Source organism: Brachycentrus maculatus, unplaced genomic scaffold (genome assembly GCF_059751285.1).
Source record: "Brachycentrus maculatus isolate JH-2025_06_01 unplaced genomic scaffold, ASM5975128v1 h1tg000050l, whole genome shotgun sequence".
Classification (NCBI taxonomy): domain Eukaryota; kingdom Metazoa; phylum Arthropoda; class Insecta; order Trichoptera; family Brachycentridae; genus Brachycentrus; species Brachycentrus maculatus.
The window spans coordinates 2,212,291-2,235,959 of NW_028280804.1; the positions used below are offsets into that span (position 1 = coordinate 2,212,291).

The 23,669-nt window shown below is 32.4% G+C and overlaps 4 protein-coding genes and 1 long non-coding RNA gene across 6 annotated transcripts; 3 read left to right on the forward strand and 2 right to left on the reverse strand.

Moving 5' to 3' along the window:
* The first annotated feature begins 370 nt into the window (after window positions 1–370).
* Window positions 371–5,929, forward strand: Rpt2 (26S proteasome regulatory subunit Rpt2). Its single transcript, XM_088277891.1, has 8 exons — window positions 371–448; window positions 543–830; window positions 1,344–1,514; window positions 2,494–2,808; window positions 2,903–3,003; window positions 3,827–3,923; window positions 4,720–4,929; window positions 5,683–5,929. Exons 1-8 carry the CDS (start codon window positions 446–448, stop codon window positions 5,815–5,817), a joined length of 1,320 nt encoding a protein of 439 aa, XP_088134017.1. The 5' UTR covers window positions 371–445; the 3' UTR covers window positions 5,818–5,929.
* Window positions 5,930–5,995: 66 nt separating this feature from the next.
* Window positions 5,996–8,835, reverse strand: LOC148312101 (uncharacterized). The gene is made up of 3 exons (XR_015839290.1): window positions 8,696–8,835; window positions 8,429–8,550; window positions 5,996–6,134 (listed from the first exon to the last, which is right to left on the reverse strand). It is a non-coding gene; the product is annotated as an uncharacterized LOC148312101 (long non-coding RNA).
* Window positions 8,836–13,402: 4,567 nt separating this feature from the next.
* Nxt1 (NTF2-related export protein 1) lies at window positions 13,403–14,234 on the forward strand. Its single transcript, XM_088277905.1, has one exon. The coding sequence runs from the start codon at window positions 13,615–13,617 to the stop codon at window positions 14,029–14,031; it is 417 nt and encodes a 138-aa protein (XP_088134031.1). The 5' UTR covers window positions 13,403–13,614; the 3' UTR covers window positions 14,032–14,234.
* Window positions 14,235–15,078: 844 nt separating this feature from the next.
* MED6 (mediator complex subunit 6) lies at window positions 15,079–22,271 on the reverse strand. Of its 2 annotated transcripts, none has more exons than XM_088277899.1 (6): window positions 22,178–22,271; window positions 21,701–21,958; window positions 20,012–20,186; window positions 19,251–19,356; window positions 18,320–18,501; window positions 15,079–16,650 (listed from the first exon to the last, which is right to left on the reverse strand). In XM_088277899.1, the coding sequence occupies exons 2-6, from the start codon at window positions 21,898–21,900 to the stop codon at window positions 16,414–16,416; spliced, it is 900 nt and encodes a 299-aa protein (XP_088134025.1). In that variant the 5' UTR covers window positions 21,901–21,958; window positions 22,178–22,271; the 3' UTR covers window positions 15,079–16,413. The 2 variants fall into 2 exon arrangements, with proteins under 2 accessions (XP_088134025.1, XP_088134026.1); XM_088277900.1 differs by having other exon boundaries at window positions 22,066–22,207.
* Window positions 22,118–23,297, forward strand: Naa80 (N-alpha-acetyltransferase 80). The gene is made up of 2 exons (XM_088277903.1): window positions 22,118–22,256; window positions 22,696–23,297. The coding sequence occupies exons 1-2, from the start codon at window positions 22,250–22,252 to the stop codon at window positions 23,280–23,282; spliced, it is 594 nt and encodes a 197-aa protein (XP_088134029.1). The 5' UTR covers window positions 22,118–22,249; the 3' UTR covers window positions 23,283–23,297.
* The last annotated feature ends 372 nt before the right edge of the window (window positions 23,298–23,669 follow it).

The window sequence follows — 23,669 nt, forward strand, 5'->3', positions numbered from 1 at the left end:
GAATGGGGGCGTGGCTTAAACGGCGGCTGATTTGCAAATGTAAAAATATACCTACCGCCAACGGTTGGCGGCTGATAGGCCGATGGGTTTAAAACCTAACATAATTATATTCGAAAATTGACCTCTGAAAACGAGCAATAACTTTTCATATAATCCAATTTATTTATTTATTTGGAAAATGAAATAAAAATTATTTTGTATGTGTCTATTTTGCCTTTTTTACTAAAATTACTAAAAGCATCTCGATATTTAATTGAAATTAATATTATTCTGATAGCCATAAGCTATTAGGCAGGTGAACCAGCATTCTACAAATAGGAACTTAAAATTTTTCACAAATCATATTACATTTTTTTACTCTAGCAATACTATAGTTGTCGGTGAAGTTGGATGACGGTGTGGTTTTGTCAAAAAATAGCATAATAATCCGAAGCTTTGATTGGCGATGGTGAATATTTTTATCCTCAATAATAATAATTCTGAAATATCAAAGTCAGTGACATTATCCAAGTGCGATATTTTAATTAAACTTTGTTTTTTAGGGTCAAAATCAATCAGGCGGTGGTTCAGGTGGCGACAAAAAGGATGACAAAGATAAAAAGAAGAAGTATGAGCCCCCAATTCCTACCAGGGTTGGTAAGAAGAAGCGCAAGACTAAAGGCCCTGATGCGGCTTTGAAGCTTCCTCAAGTGACGCCCCACACTCGTTGTCGTCTCAAGTTATTAAAATTAGAAAGGATAAAGGATTACTTGCTCATGGAAGAGGAGTTCATTAGAAATCAAGAGCGCTTGAAACCACAGGAAGAAAAGATTGAAGAGGAAAGATCTAAGGTGACTATCATTTTATTTGTAAAGTCTTTGTTCCGAATATGGTCTATTTATATGATCTAGTAACAGTAAATGTTATGACTTAAATACTCTATATGTATGATACCTCAAACATGCATATCTTTTATATTGCATTCGTCATGATTTTTTTTTAAAATTAAAACTCAAGCGTACATTTTACAAAAACATGGGGATGATTTTAAGTGTTCTTTTGGAGTTCATCAACACTGCATTTATTGGTACTACTATTCTAAACCATAATTAATTATAACATTTACAACTCTAAATCGCTGTAAAGATAAAGAAACTTGGTTTTTGCAAGTGATGTGTTCCAATCTTCTCATTTCTTCTTCTTCTTTTTATTGGCTTTTCACCCTTCTTGAGTGTTCTAGCCAGTGTCGAGGTATTCAATCTTCTCATTTATGTTGCATAGATATAAATTTGATTTGGAAAAACTTTTGTTCCTCTTAGTTCTTATTAGATTTTGTTTGATCATAATTTGTTTGGTTTATTTAGGTTGATGATCTGAGGGGGACTCCTATGTCAGTGGGCAACCTCGAGGAGATCATTGATGATAACCACGCTATTGTTTCAACATCAGTTGGCAGCGAGCATTATGTCAGCATCCTTTCTTTTGTGGACAAGGATCAGCTGGAGCCAGGATGCTCTGTGCTCTTAAATCACAAAGTAAGTACATATTTTTATTAAACCTACTGTGTATTTACTTCTTCTTACCCTTACCGGCACCCAATGGTGCATAGGGCACTTTATCGTATTCACGCAGTGTTATCTTGACCAGTACTTACATAAAGGCAAGGTGATCACTCCTGCGCTTCAGGGACAAGTAATATAAAATAAATATTAGAGTGTAAAATCATTAATATTTTTTTTCACCCTGGGAGTCGAACTCGGGACCTCCAGCAGGGTAGCTAAACATGCTAACCGTTACAACACAGTGTATTTACTATCATTCTAAATAAATATAAAAGTATTTTTTCGCTTTAATATTTATTTGATATTACCCTGGATTGGTACACGTAGCGCAGAACTGACACCTTTCCTTCACATAATAAGCAATCAAATTAGGGTTGCATCAAATTGATGCAGTGTCCAATGCACCATTGGGTGAGGGTCAGTAATATGTATGTAGTATTATTTTCACATTCAGTGAATGTGAAAATAATATCACAGTCAGTGATTTGATTACTAAGTAATTTTAAATATTTTCCATCAACTAGTTGTACTGCCCTGTAGTTTATTTTATTTTTGTCCAATGGAGCAACGACTACTGATGAATATACTGGAACCGCCATATATTATTCTTTTCCTGAACCCTATCCACACCTGATGGCGCATGTGATCAAAGCAGTTTCAACTTGATCATTAATTACACGAAAGCAAGGTGATCAATCCTACGCTTCAAGTGCCAGTCTAGGGTATTGTAGTAAATTAATTCGTATTAGGGTGAAAAAGTCATTTTGTTTTTTCGATACCATGGGTATCAAACCTGGGACCCAATCCATTGTAGCCAAATACTCTAAACACCGCAGTATGGAGCTAAACTGATTAATACCAGTCTAATCTGTACATCGTTAGTAATAGATATACTGATATTTTTACTTAGCTTATTGTAATACATGCATTTCTTTGCTGTTCATTTCAATAGGTCCACGCTGTAGTTGGAGTATTAGGAGATGATACAGATCCCATGGTGTCCGTGATGAAGCTAGAAAAGGCGCCGCAAGAAACCTACGCCGATATCGGCGGTCTGGACACACAGATCCAGGAGATCAAGGAGTCGGTAGAACTGCCTCTCACGCATCCTGAATATTACGAGGAGATGGGAATCAAGCCCCCGAAGGGAGTTATCCTGTATGGTCCTCCAGGTACCGGCAAAACTCTCCTCGCTAAAGCTGTGGCCAATCAGACTTCGGCCACCTTCCTGCGAGTGGTCGGATCTGAACTTATCCAGAAGTACTTGGTAATTTTATTTATACTGACTTTAAATCTTGCATATTAATATTTGCGATGTGTTGTTGATTGTCTCTTAATTTTATGGTATTGTTTGTCCATAGGGTGATGGTCCTAAATTAGTGAGAGAACTCTTCAGGGTAGCAGAGGAACATGCTCCTTCAATAGTTTTTATTGATGAAATTGATGCGGTTGGAACAAAACGGTAAGATTTTTATAGTTTATGCACAATATATATATATATATATATATATATATATATATATATATATATATATATATATATATATATATATATATATATATATATATATATTTTTTTTTTTTTTTTATAATTTGAGGGCATTGAAGCAAACACAATCTTGAAACAATAATTTGTGAGTTACTCAAAGCGTTATTTACATAAGGCAAGCCTTTGCCTTCATGATATTCCAAGACAAAGAAATGTTAGGATTCTTCTGTTTCGAAACCAGTAGCTACCCCGCCACTCGTGCACTGGATCCGCTCATTTATGACCTTTTATAAATACATGTTCCTAGATAGTTATCAGGATAGTTCATTGCATGTTGGCACACCTGCGTTCTGTTACCATAGATTATAACTAGAATAGACACAAAATCTACTGTTAAGTTTTTTTTTAAACTTGAGAATTAAAATAAAAAATAACTGGCAACATTAAGCCCAACTATCAAATATATAAACCCAACTCTCTGCTATTGATATGATATATGCGAAAGTGGTATCTTAAAACAGATTTTGTAAATGGAATGCCATAATGGACTTTTCTTACAATTGTTCTATATGTAAATGACACATAATACTTGCCAGATCTGCCATACAATAAGAATAATGCGAAAAAGTTCTACAAACAAAAATATATTGAAGATAATCACATTCCTTTTAAGTTTTTTGTATTATGCATGTATCATAATGATAAAATAATTTCTTATCATGTTATAAATTACTATGCTTATTTATTTTCATTTGATACTCAGAACGTTTTAATGTTTTGTGTTCCTTTTTTCCAGATATGATTCAAATTCTGGGGGTGAAAGGGAAATTCAAAGAACTATGTTAGAGCTTTTAAATCAGTTGGACGGATTCGATTACAGAGGCGATGTAAAAGTAAGTACATACATGTTTTAAGGAATTCCAGTCACTGAGTTGAGAAAAATAATGCATGGAGTTGGTAAAAGAACGATGAAAGTAGGCTGAATTTAATCTTTTAGATGAATAAAGGACAAAACGATGTATGATAGATGTTCGAATGGTGATATAAGGAAAGAATGCGAGGCTGAGATAAGCATTATCAATAAAATTAAGATTAATGTGTTGAGATGCTTTAGAAACGTGGAACGAGTAAGTGAGGAAAGAACAGTAAAACAGATTTATGAGGCCAACGTAGTAGGAAATAGGAGCACAAGAAGACCGCGGAAAACTTGGCATGATCGAGTACTTCAAATACTTGAAAGTGGTCAGGTTAGATGTCGGAATAATCAGCAGGTACAAATGGGAAGATACATGAACATGGAAGAGGCAAAGATTGTTTGCAAAGACAGTGATGCGGCGATATATTCTCGCTGCATACCCCTGCAGAAAGCGGTGTGAAGGTTAGTTAGTTAATACGCATTATACAGCTGTTAGAAATTAGTGGCCAGAGAGTGGTTGTATAAATAGGCGCAAAATAAAGAATTTAAAAGTATAAGGAGTAGCAGAATTATATAATTACAATATTGTTTATTCATGATACTGTAAATTGGTGAAAACAAGGAAGACATAGGGAGTAGGATCAGCTAGGGAGTAGAGGGAGAAGTGGGAGAAAATCCAAAGAATGATTGATATGAATTATTAAGATATAAATAATATATATATCTCGTATTAAGATATAAATTATGTAAACTTTTTTTTATTTATTTTTTAGGTCATCATGGCTACTAATCGAATTGAAACACTGGACCCTGCTTTGATCAGGCCGGGAAGAATCGATAGGAAAATAGAATTTCCCCTTCCCGATGAGAAGACCAAGAGACGTATCTTCACAATACACACTTCCCGCATGACCCTCTCCACTGATGTTAACTTATCGGAACTTATTATGGCGAAGGATGATCTCTCTGGAGCTGACATTAAGGTATCACCTAGCATTATTTCAACTGGTATATTAAAGTAACGTAAATACTACCAAAATTTTTGAATACAGCTAAAACATATGCAAAATAGTTCATTAATTTAAACAACTGTTATTCTAAATTTATCATTATTCTTCTTCTCCGTCTTATTCCTCATTACTGAGGGTTGTGACCCTTGTGTAAGCAATGACTCATCTCCAGTTATCCCTTGACTGCGCTGCACGTAGCGCTCCAACCATCGAGGTGCCTGCTGCTGACTTAACTTGATCGGTCCATTGTGTAAGGGATCTTCCTCTCCCTCTCTTCTCCTCCAGGCTACCGATCACAACCAGTCGTTCCAGGCTATCCTCGTTGACACGCGCAACATGTTCAAAGAACTGAAGAATTCGTCGTGTACAGACATTGGCTAGAGTCAAGCCATCCAAGTGTAGTTCCTGACGAATGAACTCGTTGGTGCGTCTACCTGTCCATGGAAATTGGAGCATGCGCTTCCAACACCACATTTCAAAAGCGTCAATTTTTCTCCTTTCTTTTTCCTCTTTCTCCTTTATCATTATATGAAGAAAAAGAAAAATCTCAAAACAATGTTTTCATGTAAAAGTTTGTTTTGAGAATTCAGATTTTGAATTCTTCTATAAAATTTTTCTCTTCAACCAATATAAAACCTTCCAATAATGTTTTTTTTTACTTTTTGGCATACTTATTTGTTTACCAAGAGTCACAATGTTATTGTCATAAATTTATAATAATTTCAGGCTATCTGCACTGAGGCTGGCTTGATGGCGCTCAGAGAACGCAGGATGAAAGTAACAAATGAAGACTTTAAGAAATCAAAAGAAAGTGTCTTATATAGAAAGAAGGAAGGAACTCCCGAAGGACTCTACTTGTAATGGCGTACATTTAATGCTTTCACATCTTAAATACCATCGCTTTTATTATGTAAATCAAAAACAAGATAATATAAAAATAATTGTATTATTAACTAATAAACTTTTTTAGATCTATTCCTAAGTGTTCAATTTCATTTTCATATTTTATGTTATTTTGAGTCTTGATCCCCTTATGATGGTTCTTTTGAATTATGGAAACATCTTGGATTGTTCTGTTGAGTAAATCGCTGTTGAAGCATATTTGACAACTGCCCATTGTAGGTTTAATTTCACTTTTAACTACATCTTTTACTATGTTGGGTGAAGGTTCGGTGAATCTGTAAAGAAAGATTTTTTTGTTAACTATACTTGTAGTAAAATTAGATTAAGTAAGTAATAAACTTCCACAATGCTGGATGAAAAAGAAGATTTAATAAAAAATAAAACAATATTTTGTTGTTAAAAATTTAACTTTTGTTTCGCTACTTTTGGGACACTGTCAATTCGTATGACCCATCAGATTTTGTTGGTACATTTCTCAAAAAATGCTTTCTAAATCACACTTAAAGTAAATAAAAAATAATACATTTGCTGCTTTCGATATGTTTTATTTCCATTATTTATTATATTGTAGAGCAATAATACAGGTAATATAAACAAATAATGAAATGTAAGTCCTCAAGGAAGTTACTTTCTAATAATCTTGTACCCCGTAACAACAGATTTACGCCTTCACCTAAAAGGGACTCGGTTGACCAGTGACTACCTGGACTAGTGAACAATTGATTGGCTTGAGTGTTAGGGGATAGTATTCGCACCTTATCAAGAAACAAAAGCTAAATTAGCCGATAAGACAAGAAAAAGATAAGCTTCACAAACATTCTACACAGTATTTAAGTCTTATACAGATTATAATACAATGAAATATATAATATTTACATACGAAAAAATGACATATTAATAAAACAGGTAATAGAAAAGCTTCACAAACATTCTACGCGGTTTTTAAAAATAACAGTCTTGTACATAATGCAATCAAATGTACAATATTAATATATTTAAACAAAATATATTGATGAAAAATAATAGGTAAGTTTCAAAAACATTCTACACATACACTGTATAGACAGGTATACATAATATAATATGTATGTCCTTTTCTATTTTGGGTATTTTAATGAATCTTTGTCAGACGGGAGGAATATCTAATTTAACATACTCAACCTATAAAGGATTGTATTAGACTCGTTTTGTGTTTATAACAGCCGATATAATTAATATTTTCATTCATCATTTTCTTTTGGAAAATTCTCCTTCGAAAAAACATTTTCGTAAGTTGGCAATGAAGGACGTCACAGAAGTGATGGAGTTATTTTAATGTTGGTGTCATTGCTAAATTATTGGCGGCTCTATTTGTTGATGTCTATGATATATAAAAATATACTACCGAAACTAGTAAGCCTCAAAAAAGAGCTTGTGCCAATTTTAAGTTTTCCATAGGAAGCAGTACGTCGGAGTATAATGATCTGCTCTATGACACCTCTGATATGTTTGGCATAATTCATCTCCACTTCTGGCTTGGCTATGTATTCTTCGATTCCACCTCTTTTCTTTTTATTATTGACGTTAGAAAGAGACGTCCATATGAGACTCCTCAGGTTGAAATGAGCTGGACATGTACATGGACAGACTGGGGTGGGAGGACAAATTGCGAAAGGATGCGGAGCACCTTTTCCAGGTGGCAGACTGGAAGTCGGCTGCTGAGGACATTAGGGGTTGGAGGCAATTGTTGCGGGAGGCCAAGGCTCAATATGGGCTGTAGCTCCATCGGTGAAAGAGATTCATTGGAATGCCAATTGCTCTTAGCATTGTCACCATTTTTTTCTCCTTCTAACCAAAAACCATAACATCGTCACTTCGATATACTATTGTTTCGCCTAGTATTAATTGTGTTTTTTGTTTATGGCTGTTGGCATTTTTTTATTTGTCAAAATCTTTCCTGTTAAATATGTTTTCAACTTCAGCAATTTACCAGAAAGCGGAAAACTGATACAAAAACGATCAGTGAACATATGATTATCTTTTGATTTTGGAAGTGAATGCAATAAATCGCAAAAAGATTCTGGATGGGATGAATTGCAAAAAGATTCAGGTCTAATCAATTTCTCAGTTGTAAGTGAGCCATAATATGGAATATATAATATAGAATATCCACAACTGGAATCAGTCAATACATATAGACAAATATCCCATATAGTAAGCTTATTCGGATTATATTTCATGAAGCAAATTCTCTCCTAGAAACTGACTACAGATTTGTCATCAACTATTTTTCTTCTGGTAAAGAAGTGTTTTTGGAAACATTCATCAAAGTGCTTCGTATACAAACTGATTTTGTTAATGCGATTCTGAAGATTTGTTTGCTGCCGATCTTCGTTGTTGTGTAAATGTAGCATCCAATATATTTGTAAAAAAACATTCAAAAGAATTTTCTCACCAAAATTCAACTGTTAATTGGTTAATCTACCTCTGGAACTAGCAGTCACCCAACTTTGCATTTATTTTTACTAGTACATACAATGTTTTTTTTGGCCATTAGAACTTCTAAATTATAATGTGATTACGATCTTACTTTTGTATTCCATGGTATACTCCTAGATCAAATCCATTTTTGAAACCTTCTTCATAACCACTATCAAACCCTTCTTGAAATACTGATTCTCTGCCAATTGCTACTCCTTCTCGATATCCAGCCTTGCAAAGAAAAGTTTTTAAGTAATAAATTAGTGTTTAGTGTTACTTTATTAAAAATTAAAAACATCAAAGATGGGTAACTCAGAATATAAATATATCAAGAGCTGGTATGGATACTATAACTTGTTATTGAAGTTTGAATTACGTTTTCTGCAGATTTTGTCATTTTTATAAAATCATTCAATTTGTCATGATCATCTGCCTCCTGGAAGTGTTTATCAACAGCCATCACAGTATAATAATATGATAAAAGTAAATGAAAAGTAGAATAAGTAACAATGGGAAATATGAAGCACAGTGACAGATCACAAATTGTGTTAAATGACAGTAAATGTCAAAATGACAACGCCAGAATTAGTTAGTCTGTGGCCAGAACACCGTTGATTATTTTCCAATTCTCTATGGGCATCTGCCATGCGATTCCGTGTAGGCCCACATGGTTGAGTAGTAAAAATATGCATTTCATTGACCAGTCGCTATGTTAAAACACGTCAGGACTAATTTGCAATACTAAACAAGATTGAGCATGCGCAAACGTTATTTAGAAGAAAACAACCTCTGTTTTTTTTACATTTGATATTACCAAGGCTTAGATACCATTGAGATATGAAAAATATTGTTGATCCATACGTATTTGGATTCGTAAAGTTTATTTTTCAAGATTTCGATAAATAAGGTTCGATTTTTGCCTAGAATTTTCACTCATGAATTACATGAAATTTTAGTAACTTTAAACATAAAGAGTAAATCCACTCACAAGTAGGCATAGGCTATGAAACTTATAAAGTTGAAGCCTGAGTAGGGACATGACAAACGGTGTTGCATAAGCCGTAGCTAGATTTCAGAGTCACTTGGACGTTAGGTAACTAAAAAAAAAGATAGGTATGAAATCGTATGGTTAGGATTCGCGCGTACAATAGAAACATGAAATCGCACTGCCGTTAACTTTAAATTATAACCAATCTATTATTTTTCTGTATCTCTTGTTAGTCTATGGTCTCTTGTCAAATATGTGAACCGGAAAAGAATGTGTATAAAATGCTTGAAACAGGGGGGGTCGACTCGTAAACGTCAGATTGTTCAAAAAACGACCAGAAATGACGAGACACGCTAATACACTAACAAAAACACCGAAACGGGAACGAAAAATACGAGATACCAACAAGTTGTTTGAGAAACCAATACGAGATACCAACAAGTTGTTTTTAGAGAATTGTATCTGTAATATACTTGTTTGTAAATTGTTATATATTTTTTGTTTAAAAGGGCAGAAGGAACATTTAATAAATTGTGTGTTTTTCTGGAATTTTTGTCTGAAATATAGTCATTTGAAAATTCTCTTTTTTGTTTTTATTTAAAAGCATTGTATCGATTGCGATGTATCACACAAGTTTGAGTGTGTAATATTTAGTGAATATATAAAAAAATATGTATAAATGTATATATGTTTTTATAAAATATTTATTAATATATACATATATATATATAAAAAAAATAAATATATATATATATATATATATATATATATATATATATATATATATATAAATATATATATATATATATATATATATATTTACATATATATATATATAGATATATATATATATATATAAATGTATATATATATAAATATATATATATATATATATATATATATATATATATATATATAAATATATATATATATATATATTTATATATATATATATATATATATATAAATATATATATATATATATATATATATATATATATATATATATATATATATATATATATATATATATATATATATATATATATATATATATATATATATATATATATATATATATATATATATATATATATATATATATATATATATATATGTATATATATATATATGTATATATATATATATGTATATATATATATATGTATATATATATATATATATATATATATATATATATATATATATATATATATATATATATATATATATATATATATATTTATATATTTATATATATATATATATATATATATATATATATATATATATATATATATATATATATATATATATATATATATATATATATATATATATATATATATATATATATATATATATATATATATATATATATATATATATATATATATATATATATATATATATATATATATATATATATATATATATATATATATATATAAATATATATTATTTTACATTAAAAAAAGCTAATAAGTCTGATTATTTGAACAGAAGCCTCAATAAGAAAGACCGTAGAATAAAAAAAAAGAAAAATATTTTAGCAATTCGGCGAGTGACGAATAAGTAAAAAGGGTTCGAATGTAATTTATCATTCAGCGGCTGAGTTTAGAAACTACTAATTGCCTGAACTCTTTTCATAAATGTCGCGTTTTAGCCGTGACCTCTATATTTTTGTTTACAATGAAATAAATAAATGTTGGTTATAAAATTCCTTTTTTTAATATTGATATTATAATTATGTTAATATGTAATAAAACAAATTTTAATATAAATATCATTTGGCCTGAAAAATTAATGGTAAAAATTTCGCCGGGTGGATCCGGCCGCGCCCAGCCGGGAGCTAAGTACCTTCAGCCGGGAGCATCGATTACGGTTTTATTATGTTGCTTGCAATATTTTTTTATATTTTTACTGTTGCCATGATATTGTTAGGAAATCGATTTCGCTTTGAGATTTGCTCTATTCCTCTACATACATCTGCTTTGATTAATTTTTATTTTCTATTTTTATATGTTTTATACGTCTATTTTTATTTTCAATGCCTTAAACATCTTTATTAATCTTTTTCGGTCTGCCGGAATTCATTAGGATTTTTTAAAGATAAAATTATTGATCCGTGTCTGCATATGCTTTTATAAATTTTTAACACTACACTACACTTTTCTCTATGTATGTATTTACGTACCCACTACCTACTTACCTGTAAGTATTTATGCGATGGATTTCCTTCTACAAATAAAAATTATTGCGAAATACACAATAAAACACCTTTTTTAATTTTAAATAAAACATGTAACTTAAATTTTTTTTTTTCTTACTTAAAAAAATTAAAGAGATCCTTGAGCGTCATGAGATTGCGCCAATTTCGTTTTATTTGGTTAAAGTTTATCTCCTCTTCGGGTTATTTGTAATCAATTTCGCGTTTTTTTTTAATATATGCATTACTGCACTAAAACCTTTCTCTTCTAAATATGAAGATAGAAAGGCTATTATAGGTAATTTCAATTCTTCCCACAGAATTAGGTATTGATGACGAAAACGTACCCAAAAATCAATATAAACACATTGATTACATATTATTTTGGTTTATTTATTGACTTGGCGTTTAATTTGTAGAACTCCATTTTAATTTATGTATTAATTTTAAATCAAACACAGATTTTTTGAGTCTACTAAGTTGTATTTTATTAATAAAAAACACATAAAAAATTATACTGTGACAATTGTTTCGCCTTGTTAGGGCATTATCAAACGAATGACCATTCGTTATCCATGAATTATCATTCGTTTGATAATGCCCTAACAAGGCGAAACAATTGTCACAGTATAATTTTTATGTGTTTTTTATTAATAAAATACAACTTAGTAGACTCAAAAAATCTGTGTTTGATTTAAAATTAATACATAAAATATTATTTTTGCTTCACAGTCATTTTGCAGATCAATAAATTACTCTTTTAAATTTGGACTAACACTTTCTACGTCTGATAAAAATGGATTGATTAACCAAGCTGATATCAAAAGTTCCTGTTAGTCTTTGAACCGTATTATCATATAGATTTATATTATCCACTGACACTTCGTGATGGAATTGCATTTTTAATTTATTATTAGATTAAAACCAATATTTTTAGCTTTTCCACTTTTTTATTTGACCAGCGACCGGGTTTCGTCGTTACCGACATCATCAGACTGGATCTGATGATGTCGGTAACGACGAAACCCGGTCGCTGGTCAAATAAAAAAGTGGAAAAGCTAAAAATATTGGTTTTAATCTAATAATGTATTATCATATCTTCGATAAGGGCATTAATGTGGCTATGATACTATATGTCTTTTTTAATGGGCCCTTGTTTTATATGAAGAACTTGATAATATTGAGTATTATGCCAAAGTTAAAGTTAAATTTTGCGTATGAAAGTGTAGTTTTTCTTTATTGACACAACGTTCCCTTGAACCTCCCGCTCCCTTCTGCAGCACCCCCCAAATGCGAAAATTTTAAAAACGCCTAGCCAGACTTCCAAAACGTCCAGAAAGGGGCGCTGGCACCCCCGATAAGAAACATAACTTCAGGAAGTGGTGGACACTCCTTCTGTCCTTTTAAAATATTGTGTTTTCTGGAATTTTATATATTGTATATTATAGTAAGTCAAAAAAATTACCATTACCATTTACCGTTGTACGGCTGAGTTGAGTAACCATTATTAAACTGAACTTTTGAACTCAACTAAACGCCTAAACTCTTTTTATAAATGTCGCGTTTTAGCCGTGACCTTTCTATTTTTGTTTACACTGAAATAAATAAATTTAGATAGTGAAATATCTTCTTTGTAATATTAATATTATAATTTTGAAAATATGTAATACAACAAATTTCAATATCAATACCATTTAACCTGAAAAATTAATGACAAATATTTCGGCGGGTGGATTCGACATTCAGCCGCGGCGAAGTCACGCCCAGCCGGGAGCTTAGTACTAGTAGCCGTTTACGTCACTTCCGGCCGCTGGCGAATATCACTTCCAGCCATAAAAAATCGAGGTAGTTGGCGGTCTTTATATAAATAGTTAGTCTGTGGCTTGAAATTTTGTGGGTTATCCGGGCTTCTCGTTAAAATTGAGCTTTACATAAACTAGTAAAATAGATTAAAGTAAATCCTGTTCCATAACTGTATGGTAAAAAAAGTAGTACATTTTTTTTAATGAACTCATCCTGTAACTAAACTAATTTCAGTGATATACGTATATACAAAACACTATAAATTTACACTGACTGTCACTGAAAGACTGTAACCATGGATTTAGATTTGACGTCTAAGATTGATCAAGCCTGCATCACCGCCGAAGAATTCACCAAATTGTATTATAGACATATGGATAAAAGCAGACATGTAATAGGCAAGTTATATATGAATACTGGTATTTTGGTATGGAACGGAAACGGCGCTACCGGGAATGAAAGAATTCAGAAGTTTATATTGGATTTGCCGGCTTCCGAACATGTACTGAATACTCTGGACGCTCAACCTATTGTGGAACCCACTATTGCTGTTCAACAAACCTTATTGATACAAGTGAGCGGTACTGTGAGGTACCAGGACTATCAAGACAAAGCAGAAAAAGCTTTCCAGCAAACCTTCATGATAACGGCACAAGGAGATAAATGGAAAATTGTCAGCGACTGCTTCAGATTGCTTGGTTTCGGATTGTAACCAACCATGACAATAAAGCTAGATCTGGTTGGATTTTTTTGATCAGATCAAATCCGCTTTTTAAAATGTTGGGAATTTGCTGGAGTTTTTAAACGATGTTTTGCAGTGTATAAAATTGACTGGTGTATAGGTCACACGTGGAACATTAAATATATTTACGTATCATTTGATTGTGAACCTTGAAATATACTATCCGAAGATTCCCTTTTTGTTTCTATTTATTCCTTCTAAATTAATGGATAACCCTATTTTATTATTAATGTTTAAATTGTGTGAATTAGACAAAAATATCGAAATCTTTTAGTACACAACCACGATACCATGTTTGATTAACAATAAATATGGGAGTCCAACACTGCAATATATTGTTCCGAGCATTTTTAATTTGTTGCCGACGGATGTTAGAGGTCAAAATAAAATAAGGAACAAAGGCAAAATAAAGGAATGGGACCAAGAGCTAATTTTATGAAAATTGTGAAATGTTAATGTTCTTACAACATTTTGAGTGTGTCCAAATACTTGTTCACAAAATCTGGATTATCTCCAATTACAGGAGTTATTTTCATATTATTTTTTGACATCTCATCAAAGATGAAGAAGAATATGGAAGTCTGGGCATTTACGGGGCTGACGACCGTCATCGGCTGGTTTAAGTGATCACTTTACACACGTGTAACATTCACCAATTCTACCCATTATTGACAACCACACTACTCAAATTCTTGGAAGTTCTTTACATATGAACCAATTTAGAAACCTTGTTCTTGAATATACTAATATAAGAGTTTCTGCTTAATAAAAAGCTTCTTTACATCTCACCAATAGATGTCTCTAGTGAAGTTCTAGTGATTCAAGAACAAGGTTTCTAAATTGGTTCATATATAAAGAACTTCCAAGAATTTGAGTAGTGTGGTTGTCAATAATGGGTAGAATTGGTGAATGTTACACGTGTGTAAAGTGATCACTTTAACCAGCCGATGACGGTCGTCAGCCCCGTAAATGCCCAGACTTCCATATTATTCTTCATCTTTGATGAGATGTCAAAAAAAAAAAATAATAATAATATGTTAATATTCTTAATTTTTCTCTCTTTTTTGTGTGTTAAAATGTTTTTTTGTGTGTAAAATGGTTAAAACAATGAAATATGTATTAAAAAAGAACTCCACTGACAAGACACACAAGGTAGCTTGGTGGGTCTCTGCAATTTTTAAAAAAAAAATTGTTTAATATTATGATTTAATAAATGTATACAATTTATGTAAATAAAATAAAATGTACTATGTTATTATACATTTTATAAAAGTTACGCGAGTTTCTAACCACTATTGCACTTTTCAACTGCAGGTTTCTTAGAGGTTTTAGTATACTGGGTACATCCAAAAACCAGTAAACTATAAGCTAGATGGTTTACACAAAAATTAATAAGCTTTTATTTTGCCTGCCTGTGTAGGTCAGAAACTCCCAATCCTCTTTAGAACTTGCTTGAACTTATTAAAAATAAAAACTAATATGTATTGAGTTCACTGTAACGAATAAAATTCAGCGAACAAAAATATTTTTTCTACAAATAAAATTTATTAAAAGTTATAGATACATAAATTTTACATAACTTTTAATTGTAACTTTTAAAGTCTAATTTTACTTTTTCAGTTATATCTTTAACCGACAAAAGTGTTCAATAACGGATATTTTACAATTTTTTCCTTATTTCTTGTAAAGTTTCCAAATGATGTTTGTTATGTTGTGGAATATGTAACAGGAAATAAGTCATTTAAATAAAAATAAATAAAAGTACACCTTGCTTGATGACTTATTAAATATTTATTAATATACAATTAAATAAAATAATATATACAATTTCTAATTCCTAACAAAAGCTAAGCTGGCAGTGCACAATGGAGTCCTGGTAGCAACCCTAGCATATGGAAGTGAAGGATGGAGTTGGCAAAAGAAGGATGATAGTAGACTGCAGTCAAAATGCGATCTCTCCAGTCGAATGTGCGGCAAAACAATGTATGTATGATGTTTGAATGGTAAAATAAGGAAAGAATGCAAAGCTGAGAAGATAAGGATTATCGATAAAATTAAGAAAGGTATATTGAGATGGTTTGGACATGTGGAACAAATAAGTGAGGAAAAAAGTGTAAAACAAATTTATGAGGCGAACGTAGTTGGAAATAAGAGTAGAGGAAGACAGAGAAAAACTTGGCACGGTCAAGTATGTATGTTAAATACTTGAAAACGGTCATGTCAGGATTTGAAATAACCGGCATGTATGTATGAGGATATCCATAAATGTGGAAGAGGTTTGCAAAGACAGTAGTGTGGCATTCTGATCTCTCTGCCTACCCCTGCAGTAAGCGACATAATGGTTATTTATATCTAATTCATTCGAGGTTTCTTTTCTGGTGGTGGTTTCATGCTCTCTTGTTTAATGTCCAACTGGCCTGAGTTTCCACTCGAAGGTCCGTTGGCAACAGTTGTCACTCCGTTTGTTACCGGAACAGTGTTGCCATCCACGGGCTCCTGTTTTATTGTAACATTGGAAACATTCTCTGGTGGTTTGGTATCAGAATTTCTCTCTGTAGTATTTTCAGTTTTAACAGCAACACCATTTGTCTGAAAAATAAAAAAATATATAAAAGCCTTGTTATCACTTAAAAGTTATAATAAATATTAATTTTTCAATTAAAATAATAGTTTTTTCAAAATGCTTTTTTAATATTACACTGGACTGGTACCTGAAACGCAAGACTGATCACCCTGCCTTCACATGATCAACGATTAACTTAACATTGTATCAATTTGATGCAGTGCTCTATGCACCATTGGATAAGGATAAGAAGAATAATTTAATAATGGAAGACTTTCTAGCCAGGTTTGTATAAAATCTTCTAGAAACTAGAACTAGGTCAAAAAGCTGAATTGAACAAAGATGAATTTTTGCTTCATTATATGTCCGCCTCCGTAGTGTAATGGTCAGCACGCTCGGCTACCGTTCTGGAGGTCCCGGGTTCGATTCCCAAGGGGGGTAAAATAAATATAAGTGATTTTTTCACTGTAATATTTATTCAATATTATTACCCTGGACTGGTACCTGAAGCGGAGGGCTGATCACCTTTCCTTCATGTGTAAACGATCAAGATAACACTGCGTTTATATGACGCAGTGCCCTATGCATCATTGGGGTGCGGATAAGGGTTTTATTACATATTACATATGTACAGTGCCAGCTCACTGAACCGAACGCTCCGTAATCCGAAACGCGCTATAATCTGAACGATTTTGCAGTTCTGATGACGGCAAGCAGCGGATGCCTGTTTCAACTGGGCTAAATAAGTCGTCCAGAACACAGAGGAATTGATGGTTTTAAGCCGATTGCGTGATTTAGTCCTTGTCTTAATAATTGAGCACTCCGTCTCCTCATCGATTCTATTGCATTTAATGCCATGCACAGAGACCTCGTGAATACTGCGCATAGAGCTTCTCCAGTCATCCGAGTCACCATGAATTCCCACCAACCTCAACATGGCATTAAAAAAATAAAAGATTAATGCAAACTATTTTTTTCTCTCAATAATTCTAAGGTTTAACTATAAATTATCAAAAAGTTGACCAATTCAAGACATAAAAAGGAGAGTGAATGCTGGGAACAAAGTGAATGGTGCACTGAAATCAGCTATAGCAAATAAAAACCTATCAGCGGAAGCCAAAGTGGCAGTGCACAACGGAGTCCCGGTTCCAACTCTAATGTATGGAAGTGAAACATGGAGTTGGCAAAAGAAGGATGAAAGTAAACGGGATGCAGTCGAAATGCGATCTCTCAGAAGAATGTGCGACAAAATGATGTATGATAGATGTGCGAGTAGTGAAATAAGGAAGGAATGCAAAGCTGAGATAAGCATTATCGATAAAATTAAGAAAGGTGTGTTGAGATGGTTTGGACATGTAGAACGAATGAGTGAGGAAAGAACGGTAAAACAAATTTATGAGGCGAATGTAAGTGGAAAAAAGAGCAGAGGAAGACCGAGAAAAACATGGCATGATCAGGTATGCCAAATACTTGAAAGTGGTCAGGTTAGGAGTCGTAACAATCGGCGGGTATGTATGAGGAGATGCATGAACGTGGAAGAGGCGAAGAATGTTTGCAAAGACAGAGTGGTGTGGCGTTCTATTCTCTCTGCCTACCCCTGCGGGGAAGCGGCGTGATGGTTAGTTACTTAGTTTCTTTTGAAGGATTGACACAATAATGATTATAAGTACAGAGAATGTAAAAAGTTAAACTCACTACTGGTTTGGTATCTGATTGTTGTGCGGTAGGTAGAGGGAATTGGCGCACAAGCTCGGCTAGTAACATGTCCACTCTTTGCCTCTGGAATAATGTTGAAGGCTCTTCTTTAGGAACAGTTATAGCCTCCTTTGGTGTGCTTGTTTGAGAGGTTGAATTTCCTAATATGCTGCGTTCTAACCCTATAGAAAAATATAGCTTTTCAAAATAAAAACATACTTAAATACTTTATTACCTTAGTAATGAACTACTTCCTTAACTCACCATTATTTAACATTTGATAAAAGGGTTGTTTTTATAACATTCATATGTTTTTTATAAAAATATATCCCTATTGTATTTTTACTAAAATAGTCAAAGGCAGATGACAATGTTCTTTCTTTACATAAGAGAATACAAATAAAATGTAGAAAAAAAATATGATGCTGAAAAGTGGGTTGTTTTTTTCCATAATTAAAAAACCATAGCTATGTTTTAATTTTGAGGGAGAAAAAACGTATGTTTATTAACAACAACTAAGATGAGAAAGAGTAAATTAAGGATTGTCAATTTAATTTTGGGTTCAACAATCTTCAGGCTTCATTTATTGATTCGGTAATCACTTGGTGGTAATATTTTCACATTTAATAATTCAACATTTACTTGGTAAATACATACTATAATTCTAAAAAAATATATTGTGGCAAATGTTTCAAAACACTCAACATCATTATCATTTACTTTAGTCTAATTTGATTGTTGTGTCCAAAGAACGTTGAAGGATAAGGAGAGGGTAAGAGCTGTTTTTTATTTTTTATCAGTGGGAACATGGACAATATGGGGAGTATTCTTTAGATAACCAATCTGAGATTACAAATAGAAGTCAGAATATAGCAGGTATAATATTTAATGACTTGAAAAAAAAATTAAGAAAAAAGAATCTTAAAAATACCTGTTTTGCTCGGTTTAAAATCCCATGAGTAACCTTTGCTAGGGTGATATCTGGAATAAGAAGTAGCTTCTTCAAAGGATGATTGCAAATGATGAACTGCGGATAACTGAAAAGAAAGACAATCAATCAATCATATTTGCAGATGGCATTATGCAAAAATTATATAATTTTAGTATTCTATTAATCAAATGTATCGATGCTTCGATTAATTGATGAAGAAAAGTTAATTTGGTACATTTGTTAATCTGTGGAGCTGTGCCAATGTATTCATACATTGAGACATACATCTTTTTTTTCAAACCCTTATCCGCATCCCAATGGTGCATAGGGCACTGCATCATATAAGCACAGTGTTATCTTGATTGTTAAAACATAAAGGAAAAGTGATCAGCCCTCCGCTTCAGATACCAGTCCTGGGTAGTATTTTAAAAATATTAGAGTGAAAAAATCACTTATATTTATTTGATCCCTCCCTGGGAATCGAACCCGGGACCTCCAGAACGGTAGCCGAGCGTGCTGACTATTACACTATAGAGGCGGACATTGAAACATAACTACTCATAAAGGAGTATGCATGTGTTGATCCTAGCATTTTAAAATATAATACAGACAAAAATAGTAATTAAAACAAAATAGTATAAATGTTCCGGAGTGGTGATTAAAAACTGGATACAGAAGTGTGTGTTTTCAACCAGTGCAATGGACAGATGACTAAAAATGACACTGTTAAAATTACTTGTAAAATAATTATAAAAAATTACCAATCGGGAATTCAATACACTGGCCAAATCAGGAGCCTGGTATACAATTCCTGCAATGATATAGTAGTCCGCCAACGGGGTTGCTTGTGTGGGGGAGTGACGATGCTGTTTCCTGATCACATACAGAATTGGCTCCTGGACATGAAGAAGGATATATTCCAAACCCGTCATATTGCTACAACCAAAATAATTATAAATGTTTTTAAAAATGCAATTAACCCTAAAGGTGGAGACTGACCGGAGCATTTCGTCGTAACATAATGTCGTAACATCGCTCGCAGCGAGCATCACCGAGCATTCGAAACTATGGATGGAGCGCTTGGCTCGGTGTACTGACTGCCTGAATGTTCGCATCGTTGCGACAAAATGCTCTGGTCAGTCTCCACCTTTAAACGATCATGCGCCGCGTGTAATAAAGGTAGCGCCCTGCCCAAGCATTTTTGTGAAATATTCGTGCGACTTGCTACCTATGCGTAGCTGTTATAAAAATAATTATATCTCTAAAATTAGTCATCGTATTTAGGTAAAATAAAAATATTATCAAAATAAAAGATTTTTACAATTGCCTTTAGATACTTTCGAGTTTAGGACCCTAAAAAACCGCTTTATTTTATTACAGTCCGCCTAATAAAACACAACACATCTCCCAAGAGTCAACCTTGTAACACTAATATTACATATCATGACTAAAATATATAGACCATTAGAAAATTATTTAATTGTAGTAATTATTATCCGCCTCCATAATGTAATGCTCAGCTACCGTTCTGGAGGTCCCGGATTCGATTTCCAGGGGGGGGGGGGTCAAATAAATATAAATGTTTTTTTCAGTCTAATATTTATTCAATACTAACCCTGGCATGGTACCCGAAGCAGGGGGCTAATCACCTTTCCTTCATGTGTTAACCATCAATATAACACTGCGTTTATATAATGCAGTGCCCTATGCACCATTGGGGTGCAGATAAGGGTTGAGAGAGAGAGAATTATTATATCCCGCATTTTGAAAAACAGACAACATTATGAAAAATAATTTGTCATCGTGTATTAAATACATAATGAGAAATTATATAATGTCATATACATTGAATTTGATGGCAGCACACCTCGCTCACTCCTTTCAAGAACGTCATAAATTAAAAATCGTCAATTTTCAGTTGTGCATATTTTCGGAATGCCCAGAAAATGTACTATATCCCAGCAAAAGAGGCATATTTTTAACTTAATATTTACCCGCTACAGGGCAGAAAGTGTTGTTTTTGCATTTTGAAGAAAAGGTATTGTTTAATTATTTTTTTAAATTTTACTAAATATTTTTCAAATGGAGAAAAAACCTTCAATTTTTATCTAAAAAGATCTGTTGCACAGTAAAAAGTTCAATAAGTGCTTTATATTTACTTTTAATACATTGTATTATATTTTTAAACTTGAAAAATGATCTGAAAAATCGAGTTTTTTTTATTTATGACGTTCTTGAAAGGAGTGAGCGACCTGCATCCGGCTCACGGCACACCGGTTGCGGAGCACTGCCATAAAGGACCACTGGGCGGCTAAAAGGTAATTGTGCCATACCATTTTGCAATCATTAATTGATTGTCCTGTTTATTATTGATTTTATACAACAAATTCAATCGACAGAAAAGAAAAAAAAATATTTTCCAAACCAATGACAAAAGTATTAAGACTTACTTTAGTTGTTCAGGATTAAGCCTCTGCATTTTGACTATCTCGTTATTACAAGTCCTATCGAAGAATGGGTTCGATCTTTCAGAGAAGTAATCCATGATGTTTGTTGGGTTAAGAATTGGGATCCAAGCAGAGTCATGCCACGATACTCCCAAGGGATTCTCAGCTGCCAAAGGCATGGCACCTATTCGCCCTTGCATCATTTTAAATTTAGTTTTTTAAACTGATAAATCCAATTTTATATAGTACTACTGTACTTTTCTGTAACAAAAATACAAAAATAATATTATGTTTACTGCCATCCCGCTATTCTCCACTTTTTTTATAAATTCAAATAATGGCAACAATGTCAAAAGCGTCAGCTAAACCTAAATATGGGTTAAGAGTGTAGCTTGGTGTCTGGTTTTTATACAGGTTGCTCTCTGTTTTAGTGGAATGTATTATATTTGACGTGATATGGTGGTCATATTAGATACATACTTATGAAGTGCTAGAAGATTTGAATATTTTATTAAACCATACTTATAATATATAAAATACAAAAAACCAAACATGACAGGTTAGTAAAACGTTGCCATACTGACGTTAAACAAGTTCTTGACGACATTTATGTGGTTTAGTACTTCATTAACGGGGTGAATTGTTATTTTATCTCTTTGATAATAAATACCCACCTTTAGTAATAAAAAAACACCTATTTATATTTTTTCCCCTGGTATATGTTAAACATAAATTATACTAAAAATGGAAAGTCTTTAGAAGCAAAATGGTTTTGCGAAAAATTTCAACAATGTCTACGAATATTTAAAAAAAAATGTGTAGAAGGGTCTAGGCTAGTGAAACTCTTGTTTTTATTTTTGAAACCATTAAAAATAAGAAATAATGTACACATCAACAAGTTCTAAATAAAATATTCATCATTGTTCAATAATAGTCTATCACAGAGAAAATAATGTTTGCAGTAACCTACGAATATAAATGTTTTCATAACTTTACAGATATTGATGAAGAATCGTTAACAATTGTACCTCTTCACCATCACCCTGAATACATAAAACAGTGTTGTGACCTTATCAATGAAGAATGGCCGCGAAGCGAGACAGCAAGAATGTTTGGATTGCAAACATCGTGTGACAAAATGCCTACTTGCCTAATTATGTTAGATGGGGATAAAAAAATTATCGGACATTGCAAATTAACACCTATACCGAGCATACCAACAAGCTGTTTCATCGAATCAGTTGTTATCAGTAAATCTTTAAGGGGGAAAGGTTTGGGTACATTTTTAATGCGAGCTAGTGAAGAATACTGCAAAACTTGTTTGTCCCTCTCAACAATTCATTTATCGACAAAAGGTCAAGAAAAGTTTTATGAAAAAATAGGGTATAATATTTGTGAACCAATTTCTATATATGGAAGTTTTACACCGGTTAATAATAATATGCTACCTTTTCGAAATATTGGAATACAAAATCAAAGTAAAGCAATATTATCACCAGCTCCGCCACCACCCCTACCACCTTCAATTGAAATAAAAAATCCAAAACCAACTAAAACATATATGGTGAAATCAATTTTGCTATGAATATATATTAAATATTTTAAAAATTTTTGTTTTTACTAAGATCATATTCCGTTCATAATCTGCATTTGCTTCGATTAACTTGTCTTTATATGTTTTTATAATGTTATATTTTAAAGAAAAAAATCCATTTAGGTCACAAGGTATTTTAATTATATTACAATTTATATCTGTTTATTATGAGTTATGTGAAATTTTTATTGACTATAATTAGTAATTACCCATTATCGCTACTGAAATTCTAATAACAGCTAATAGTTTCCATAAAAAAAATTGGAATTCGGTAATTCAATGCAAAAGTAAAACCAAATATAAGTGTAAATAAATACAGAGGACAAAATACTACAAAGGTTAATCCAAATGTACATATGTGTATGAACAGTGGCCATA

Coding starts and splice junctions, on each gene's coding strand:
- Rpt2 (XM_088277891.1), top strand. Junction 1,515..2,493: donor CTGTGCTCTTAAATCACAAA/GTAAGTACATAT, acceptor TCATTTCAATAG/GTCCACGCTGTAGTTGGAGT. Junction 3,924..4,719: donor ATTACAGAGGCGATGTAAAA/GTAAGTACATAC, acceptor TTTATTTTTTAG/GTCATCATGGCTACTAATCG.
- Nxt1 (XM_088277905.1), top strand. CDS start 13,615: ATGGATTTAGATTTGACGTCTAAGATTGATCAAGCCTGCATCACCGCC.
- MED6 (XM_088277899.1), bottom strand. CDS start 21,900: ATGATGCAAGGGCGAATAGGTGCCATGCCTTTGGCAGCTGAGAATCCC. Junction 19,357..20,011: donor GTGTATTGAATTCCCGATTG/GTAATTTTTTAT, acceptor CTTTCTTTTCAG/TTATCCGCAGTTCATCATTT. Junction 18,502..19,250: donor TTTTAAACCGAGCAAAACAG/GTATTTTTAAGA, acceptor ATTTTTCTATAG/GGTTAGAACGCAGCATATTA.